The following is a 10611-nucleotide window of genomic DNA, read 5'->3' as shown; positions in this document are numbered from 1 at the left end:
CCTAACCATAACTCTACTCTTAAATATAACAATTTACCTAATAATATCTTTAAAATAAGATTGAATCAAAGTGATGCAAATAAACAATATATATAGAATTTAAAAAAAAAAATGTTGAAGAATGATTTTATACTAAGTTTATATGACTACAATTTTATAGTAAGTTTATACAACTAAATTTAAAAATAAAAAAATAAATCAATACTAACGATATCAAAAAAGGAAAAATTAAAAAATAATTTATCTGTTGCGCCGCGACTGCTACTAGCTTATATATATATATATATTACGCCGAGAGTAATCATTCTCGAGGCACCTATTTTTTTTCATAAATCCCAATTATAAAATAACCTTGAGATTAAATAAAAATAGGTGCCTCGAGAACGATTACTCTCAGCGTAATATATATATATTGGTATATATAAGCTAGTTTATTTCAATGTCAAAGTAGGAAGAGATCCCTTAATTTGCAAATAAATTCTTCTAACATGTGTTAACTAAGGCAATTCGTGTTTAGTTGTACCTGCAATTTAGTGTTTTAGTAGGTACGGCTAAGACTCCTGTCTTTTTCTTTCAGATAGGTGAGGTATGTGTTGGCAGTCCTTTCTACTGTACTTTAAAGATTTTCAGCCATTCTTTATTTCATAGTCAATGTTTAATTGACCATAAATTATAATGAACTAATTTGCAGAAACATCAGATTTGAATCAATTAACCAATGGAGGGCATAGCCTTTTATGGAAAATAATGGTTTAATAATCGAACGCGTTGGATGAAAGTAATATTGCCGGATTTTAAAGGAATGCCGGCCGATGCAGAGGAAGCTTAGGGCCACACAACTGCAAATACACGTGTTTAGAGAGTTTTAATAGTAGTCGAGGAAGGGGGAAAGAGTGGTGAGATCTGTAACGCCAGATCTCGCAACTGCTGCAACTTCAACTGCCCAAATCGAAATCAGTCGTTTGCGGAGCATCTCAGATTAGTCAGAACCAGGTAACAAACTAAACTCGACTAAACTTGAGTATGGAACAATGTTCATTTAATGTTTGAGATCTGAAGTGGGTACTTTAGCTCATTAATGGATTCCCAAATTCTTTTAGGCTCCTAGTCGAGCCTGTAGCGAAATAGGTGGAGCATGTTGTGGGGTTCTCAGCATTGGGTTTTTAATTAATGGGTTTTTTGGACAGCTAGATTTCAGTTAGTCTGGATCTTTACTGCATGTTTTTGTCGACAGCATCTCAGCATCTGAGTTATTAACAGTATTGATTAACTATATTAATCTTTCACAATGAGGAAGCACTATCGAGGGTTTTCTTTAGGTTTTACATTTAATTAGTTCATAACTTGACTCATAGTTTACATCTTTATTGTGAATTCACAGAAGTTCTGCTGAATTTCATTGTGATTCTATTGAAATCGCCTCCTTCAACCTCTCATTTTATGGGCTTAAGACTCTGGATCTTTGCTGCTTGTTTTTGTCTACAATATCTCAACATCTGAGTTATTAACAATAATAATCTTTCACAATGAAGAAGCAATACCCAGGATTTTCTTCAGGTTTTACATGAGTGACTGACAAATCAAATCTTTATTGTGAATTAACAGAAGTTCTGCTGAATTTCATTTTGATTCTATTTAATTCACCTCCTTCAACTTTCACTTTATTGGCTAAAGACTGCATCTTTTGCCAATATATGAGCCCTCACCGATCCTTGAATGCCCATGAAATCTTCTTTTTCTGATATGACCCCGAGTCTTTGCACCCTAAATCTTTATTTTTGTAGATGGTCTGCGTGTTGTTTCATGGCAGATTAATTTTCAATTGCTTCCTTACAAGTCACTGCATTGCTTTGGTGTGTCATTATGCAACTACCGTGTTATATTCTTACAGATCATTTGTTTCAAATTTGTGTAGTAAATGAACGCATCTGGTTCATAATTCATTCTTTTGAACGATTGCAATGTGCATTCACGCATAGTCGTGGTTTATTTGCCCTTTTGGAATCCTTAATTTCCGTACATTTTGTAGTTTGGTGAGGTCAAAATTTCTTCCCCAATGCATCTTCAAAAGAAAAAACTGTATTTAGTAATTAGCGTCAGAGTAAGAGTAAGATCTGTATTCTTTCTTGCATGTAATTTCACATTCCTATCAAGATTTTCATTAGGGTAAAAAAATACACGAATCATCTGACGGGGCACATTTTAATTTACAGCCATGGCTGAAACCCAAACATGGACAAGGCGGGGCAGCAATCCTAAGCTGCTTGAACAAGAAGTGATTGACATACCTCCTACTCCCACGGGGGAAGGGAAGTATGGTGCATTTCCAGTCTCTCAGACTCTTACAACGGCTCTCATTATTGCAGCTTGGTACTTCTCCAATATTGGTGTGCTATTGCTCAACAAGTACCTTCTTAGTTACTTTGGGTACAAGTATCCAATATTTCTCACAATGCTACACATGTGTGCCTGTGCTATGTATAGCTTCATTGCAATTTCTTGCCTAGAAATAGTTCCAATGCAGTTCATTGTTTCAAGGAAGCAGTTCTTGAAGATCTTAGCTCTGAGCTTCATATTCTCCTTTTCAGTTGTTTGTGGAAATACATCTCTGCGCTATTTGCCAGTTTCCTTTAATCAAGCTATAGGAGCTACAACTCCATTCTTCACAGCAATATTTGCATTTATAATAACCTGTAAGAGAGAATCATCTGTTGTTTACATGGCTTTGGTACCTGTGGTGTTTGGCATTGTTATTGCAAGCAATAGTGAGCCACTATTCCACCTTTTTGGCTTTCTAGTTTGCTTGGGATCAACTGCTGCAAGAGCACTGAAATCAGTTGTTCAAGGGCTTTTGCTTACATCTGAGGCAGAGAAACTACACTCTATGAATTTGCTCATGTACATGGCTCCAATAGCTGCATTGTTACTGCTTCCTGTTACCCTCCTTGTTGAGGGAAATGTGGCAGCTCTGACTATTGTAAAAGCACGAGAAAATCCTTTCATCATATTCTTGCTGCTAGGAAACATGACAATGGCTTATCTTGTGAATCTGACAAACTTTTTAGTCACAAAGCATACCAGTCCGCTGACGTTACAAGTTTTGGGAAATGCCAAGGCAGCTGTTGCAGCAGTTATTTCAGTTCTTATCTTCAAGAACCCAGTAACTATCATGGGGATGACAGGTTTTGTAATTACAATCATGGGTGTGATTTTGTACAGCGAAGCAAAGAAGAGATTCAAGGCACCACATTAATGCTTGCGACCATTTTATTCTTTCATGATTTTTTCCTTGTTCTCTCAATATGAGTTGTTAACAAATAGCTCCGGTGAATCTTTTGCATTACAAACACTCTCTCAAGATGAGCAGGTCCAATCCCCTATGCTTGATGCAAGCTTACCTTGAACTTAACATGTTGCACATCTAACTATTCTTGGTGAGGTTTCAGAACAGAGACTTAAAAGAAATGCTAAAAGCTGGTGAAATCAAAAGTTCAAATCAATTCAGGTGCCAAGCTACTTTAATCAATTTTTGCAATGTGCTTTTTTATTCTTTCTTTTACGATTTTTATGTTTCTAAAGAGCAAATGCTCTATTGCAAATTGCCATTTATATTTTTACAACGGCTGCCTTCCTTCAGTATTGTGCTTTCATTTCAGACATCTGTAATGATCTCATTTAGGAGTTTCTTATAAATAATGTTATCTTTTGGCCCTTCTGATAAACACAATGCTTTAGATGCTCTTGCAGATGTTTAACACACTCCAAACCTGAGAGATGAATATTTCATATTCTATATACAATTTCTGTTCATTATGATGAATGTCATTTTTTAATATTTTGAAGTATTAACTCAGTGCCCCATAGAACATAGATCACTGAAAATGAATATAAGAGTGTACATGAATTTGATTTTTAGGAAAATTATTTGCTAGAATAATGAACCGTTTCCATTACAGTTGACCAAAGGAAAAACTTTCAGTTGTCTAAGGCAAATTTATAATTAACAAACTCTGTAGGAATTTCAATTAACGTTTTCGAAATACTGGTTTAAATTTGGAGTAAAAAATGCAAATCTTAATGTTTGCTATTCAAATGAAAAAAGAGCTCATGGAAAAGTGAAATCCTCCTCGCATCCTAAGATGCATTCAATTTCTATGTACATTTCTTTTGCAAAAACACTTACTATTGCAAAAGAAAATGATAGCTAGCTACAGTAAGTATGCATTCATATCCCAAATTGTTGTACCGTTCCTGTTAGTGAGATTCATGCACCTCATGGCATTGTATGTAAAGTTCTGTTTTGCTTTGCCTAATTAGGAATTATATTTCATTTTCATGAAACTCGGTAAATGTTGACAATTTTAATGTAATTGGGCTCTACTCTAGTATTTTAAAAAGACCATAATTGGGTTGCACTATGGTATCTGAAAGAGCATACGTATAATTGCTCATTGGTTCTCACACATGAAATTAACTAGTTTAAGTCTGTGTGTGTAATAAGTAGAGTAATTGTTCAAGGTTTTTTCCTTAAAGGAACTCTCTACAATTTCTTGCAAATGTTCTTAGATAGACAAACGACAGCACAGGCATCTTTTTTGCATCTTTTTTGAATTAAAGTAAAATATATACCCCATTAGCCAATCTGCAGTGCATGACTTAAATTTGGTATAATGTTTTCCACCCTTGATCCACGCTTGCTAGGATTTAGAACTATTTTGATATATGATCAGGGCTTGATTGGCAATAAATGGATGTGTACCTTAAAATTGCATAAACTTGCATGAAAACTCTGAACTGAGACAGCAGATGTATTCAAATAAATATAGATGGTACCCCAGTGAGAATGAAAACTCAATTGAAAATGTGAATCACTCAGAAATAACCATTGGTAGTTAGAAATGTGAAGTTATAGCTCTAATTTTTTCATTCAAATGTTTTTTTTCCCTAAATGAAATTGAAGTACGAAAAAAAGAACAAGAAATGACTCACTGAAGAAAATCTGAAAAAGCCATATGGCATGTCTCCTCAAGAAGTGGAGAAAGTACTAGCACAATTCATTCTGTTAAAAGTGAAATTTTCTTACTTTTGAATTTTGTGATTTCAAAGTGCCTTACAGCATTTTTTGGGTGCAATATCAGTTGATTCAGCATTCTGAAAAGTTGCTTCAAAATCAAATTGCTTTAAGTTTTTTTAATAACAATAACTATATTTAATCACATCTCTTGGAAAAGACATCTCTCACAAGCAGGATACATTATTGAAGGATCTTTGGATCCATCTATTCGATGATATAGAAATCAATTTATGCTTTTCCAATTTTAACAAATGTTCAGAGCTGAAGGTCAGAACTGAACAGAAGATTGTGGGAGTTAGTATCGAAGAAAGAAGATTTCAAAGAGATCACGAGAGATCCAACAAGTTCAAAGTTTTATTAGTAGAGGAGTGAGGTAAATTGGCTCAATAAGGAGATTACAAAAGTAAAATACTAAAATATTGTAGTTTTTGGGTAGGAAGACTGAAGAGCACTGTGAGCCAGTCCGTTGCTCTATATTTGGACAAACAATTAACAGACCATGAAAAATGCAAACATGAATTTTGATCAGGTCATTGTAATCCTCTATATCAATTAAAAATCTCTTCTCAAGAAATAAAATCTGGCCAGAGTGGTTTTATAGAAGATTTGCATGGGCAATAAAATAACTATATCTGCAAATGGTGGCCTATTGAAAATTGTAATGGAAAATGCAACAAACCTATGAGCTAGGGTGGTTTTATAGAAAATTTGCATGGAAAATTAGAAGATTAAGATCTCCAAATGGTGGTTTATAGAAAATACTATGGAAAATTGAAGCAACACAAGCCTACTGGCCAGGGTGGTTTTATAGTATATTTGAATAGACTTAAAGCATTAAGATCTGCAAATGGTGGTTTATTGAAAATTGAATCAACAAACCTATCCTTGACTCTTGTTCAACCAATTGCTACTGTAACGCCCCGCTTGGGAACCCAAGAGAGATAAACCTAACATGTTACAAAGTTTACTGAATTATTATTATTATTTTAAATCTAAACAACATCAAGATAACATTAATGCGGAAGCAACATGAACATACACATCAAATACACATTTGCAATTACAGATACAGTTTCAATTCGTCAAGGGTTCCTTTACGTTGAGTCACATTTAATAATTTAAAATTAATTAGTTTAAGTTCCAAGTACAATGTCTCAAGATCGTAAAGAAATAACCGATACAAAATCGCATAAGCAAATGCATAAGTATAACTACTACAATAATAGTACATCCAATTAATAACATCCACTGCACATGTCGCAGGGTATGTGAGAATAGATACAAATGCATGATAACATATATACATCATCTGAAAAGAAGTCTCTGAGATAAGAAATAAGAATGATAAAGGTACACCTTTTGCAACGAACATCCAACAGCTAGCAATGTGAAGGGGAACCCAAATGGTAAGAAGACACTACCTCCCGACCATGTGGTTACCTAGTCAGGCTTCCACTCCCACCGTGCAGGGAAGATAATGAACGATCCACATACGGCTATCAAACATAAAACATTCTTAGGCAAGGTACCCCTAATAGCCAAAACTAACACATGCTACTCAAGAAGATAAAATAATCCAAAAGTAAGAACACTCAATCCAATACCAATTCCACATAACCAACATCATACACGAACCAAGTATAAACCAAATACCAAGATCATAAGATAAAGTCAACGAAAGATAACCACCTCAAGTCAAAAACCACATATCAAGAGTACATCATTCATGAATCACCAATCATCCTCAATGAAAGTAATAACCACAATAAACACATCCAACAATAAGTACACCACTAGAGGTACACAAATCTATAGAGGAGACTCAGGCTACATACTAGGGAGTGTCATCACATGGCTGCTTGAGTTACTCTAGACTGATCTCTTAATAGACCCCGAACCCTCAAGCATTGAGTTACCCTGGACTGGTTACTCTGATCCCCGGACCCTCAAAATCACACATGTGGAAACCAGAAAGCACTCTCAAGAAGACGAGGCACTCATCCCATTCCCATCCTTAGTCTATACAAGCACTCAAGGCATGGGTGGATCAAATATCTCTAACTTATTTTTTTAGTGTGTTCCCCCCCATAAATTTTAATTACTAGATTATCAATTATTACATAACTTGCATTAGGTTACCCTGGCACTGACCACTTTGGGTCCCGGACCCCTATGCAAGCCACTCCCAAAGTCATGTACCTAGACAACATTTCCTAAGAACATAAAACACGGTTGTGTCCCATACCACAACACCCATAAAGATCAAACTCAGTTCTTTAATAGGCAACCTGATAATAAGATGGTTCTCCCATCCAAGAACACATAAATTGCTCCACAAAGTAAATCTCATAAATATAATCTCAATATGAATCACAAAACACATCATGACATCCAACCATATTAATAGTATACAATAAATCTCACAAAACTTCTGGTGTACATCCTAGACTAGTCAAGATCTAAACAACCCCAAAATCCAAAAGCATAGACAGTACAAGCAAATAGTATAGTTTTATGGTTTGCATTTGATTTGAAAATACACAATAGAGTTACAAGTAAAGTTTCAGTTTGCATTTCAATGTACGTTTCCAGTGTACAGGATTCTCAGTAATACCCTTATAATTTAACTTGATCATTTATTCAACCCATAAATATAAAGTTACTCTCATCAATTTCTTAAAAAGATAATCAGAAGATAATCCATTCATTTATTTAGTTTATAGAAATAACTATTTATTGATAGAATAACTATAATTTTATAATAATCAATATTGTTAATCAATAACAATTAAATAAATTTTAAACTCCATTACATCATCTTCAATTATTAATTAAACTTAATTAAATTATCTTTAATTAAATTAATTAATAATTATATTCACATTCACATAAATTAATAATTAGCATTACAAATTATTAATTAATAATTAAACAAATAAAATTATTTTAAAAAAATCTTTAATTAATAATATTTATTAACTATTAAATTTGTTAAATAAGTATTATTAAATTAATTAATAAATATGAATAAATTATTAATAAATATTATAAACTAAAATAATAATTAAAATCTATATAGAACTATTAACAAACTACTTTAATTAAAATATTAATAAAAATTTATAAATACTTTACACTTATCTTACTTCAAATTAAAATACTAATAAAAGTTTATAAAAACTTTAATATACTTTACTTTAACTAAAGTAATAATAAAATTTTTATTTACATGAACTTTGAATGTATTATTTATGAAGATAGGCCGCCAGCCCTCTAATATGGTTGTGCGGCTTTTTCAAAGCCTGCGGGTAGTTTATGTCAGTGCAGGTATGTACGAATTCACAGGCTGCCGACAGAGTTAAATAAAAAGGTAAGTGGTAAGTTTATATATATATATATATATATATATATATATATATATATATATATATATATATATAGTTTAAAAACTATTTTTCTAACGTGTAACGAACTACATATATATATTTATATATAAAAAAGAAACCAAATCCTTATTAACACTTATATATATATATATATATATATATATATATATATATATATATATATATATATATATATATATATATATATGTATGTATGTATGTATTTTTATCTTTTTTAATAACATTTACGAGTATGGTTTGGTGGAGTAATTAAAATAAACCATTCAAATTCTAATTTTAAATTTTCTTTCTATCTGTGACCCTACCCAGATTTAATTTCTCAGATTCTTTCATTTAGAACGAGGGTTTCTAATTGATTTATTTTTCTTTTAATCATATTATAACAATACAACTATCATAGATTCAGAACCGGAGAAAAAAAGATTCACACAATGAAATCCAAAAACTTGATTTTAACAATCACAAAGAAGACAAGCATATCGAATTGCATTACTCAACTAGTGATCAAAGCACAAGACCCTACTTGAATCTGATGCTAACACTCAACCACCCAGAAGATTTTGCAAGAGAATTCACTCCTATCAAAGAACTTCTCTATAACGATTTTCCCAAAATTTCCCTTCAATAACTCGTTACCAAATTCGCATTCAAATTCATCTCCAAAATTTGTGTCCAAAAATTCATTCCCAAAATTCATGTGTGTGCAATAATGACCCGAAGCCCTCTAATATAAACTTTAATTACCTATTAGGGTTTCTGTCTCCACAACTCTAAAATTATAATTATTTAATTTAATTAATTCTTTCATGCACAATTAATTTGCTTTTAATTAAGACAAATGAAGTATTAAATTACTTTATTTAATTTTTCCACTTGACTTCACTTTTAAATTAATTTATTAACTTTTTAAATCTCATGCGCATTTTAAAATATCCTTATTAAGTTCACATATTTATCTTTTAATTAATTTTCTATATTTTAAACTCATTCATGCAAACTTAAATCTTTTTCATAAATTAATATCTTTTCACTTCTTAATTTATTTTTTGAACGTTTAATTTGATAAGTATTTATTAACTTACAAAACAATAATATTTAGCATTTACTTAGAAATGAACTTTAAATATATTATTATTAAATTGAATAAATATCATCACGTTCTAAATTTAATCTTATAAGTTTTATCTTCAAATTCAATTCTTTTTATTTAATTAATTTCTCAATTAATTAAATATAATTAAATATTAAAATGTTATAATAATTCTCTATTAAATCAAATCATTAATTTAATCTTTAAATTAGACTTAATTAATAGAAAATTCATCAAAGACTCACAAAACAACATATGCACAAAATACTCACGGGTTTTAAAAAGGGTAGACAGTCTGTTACGAGTCCTTCTTGCAGGACAAGTATTTTAGGCTATTGGCTAGGATTGGACCTGATCATTATCTTCCCATTCTCACCATTTGAGTATATGTAATAGGGCATACTCATCCTGGCAATTCAGGGAAGTCGATGCCCGGTACCTGCATCCTGCATAAAAGACGAGCATGTACATGTATATAATTATATCTAAACTAAACAGGCAATGGTAGGGAGTGGTTCATCGTGTAGATCCCGACTAGCAGGTGACTACGACTCCCTCCCTTAATCACATCAAACACGTCAGACAGAAAGATAAAATAAACACACACACCATACACATGCAAGTATGGGGTAAATATCGTAAAAATCACAAGTCTAACATCAAATGCATACATATAATAATGCATCTCTGTCAATACAACATAATCATCATTAAAGACATCATGTTAACATTTTTATGAAAGAAACCACATTTACTAACTAGGAATCATCAAAACATCATTAACGTCATGTGAAATGAAATCAACTAAACAATTATAACCGATATATTTGTAATTCAAGACATGAAATAATATCATAATATTGTAAATCCAGTATCTCTAAAACTAATCAATGCATAAAATCAGCCTAAGGAATTTGACAATAATAACAGAAATGCGAACTAGGGGCAGGCACTACAGCTACCTAATGCCTCTGCTATCTCTGTACCAGATGATTGAACTATCCAAGCCTTACAAAGGTCAGTTATGATTTGCAACTTAC

The 10611-nt window shown here is 32.0% G+C and overlaps 1 protein-coding gene across 1 annotated transcript; it reads left to right on the top strand.

The window, feature by feature from the left end:
• The first annotated feature begins 374 nt into the window (after positions 1 to 374).
• LOC149539576 (putative sugar phosphate/phosphate translocator At1g12500) lies at positions 375 to 3526 on the top strand. The gene is made up of 3 exons (XM_089800807.1): positions 375 to 586; positions 692 to 993; positions 2214 to 3526. Exon 3 carries the CDS (start codon positions 2216 to 2218, stop codon positions 3251 to 3253), a length of 1038 nt encoding a protein of 345 aa, XP_089656933.1. The 5' UTR covers positions 375 to 586; positions 692 to 993; positions 2214 to 2215; the 3' UTR covers positions 3254 to 3526.
• The last annotated feature ends 7085 nt before the right edge of the window (positions 3527 to 10611 follow it).

This window comes from Cupressus sempervirens, chromosome 9, assembly GCF_028749045.1.
Source record: "Cupressus sempervirens isolate cs-2001-9-10 chromosome 9, ASM2874904v1, whole genome shotgun sequence".
NCBI classification, from domain to species: domain Eukaryota; kingdom Viridiplantae; phylum Streptophyta; class Pinopsida; order Cupressales; family Cupressaceae; genus Cupressus; species Cupressus sempervirens.
This window is presented reverse-complemented; position numbering and strand designations above follow the sequence as displayed.

Excerpts from the sequence above, each read along its gene's own strand:
- LOC149539576 (XM_089800807.1), top strand. The coding sequence starts at position 2,216 with ATGGCTGAAACCCAAACATGGACAAGGCGGGGCAGCAATCCTAAGCTG.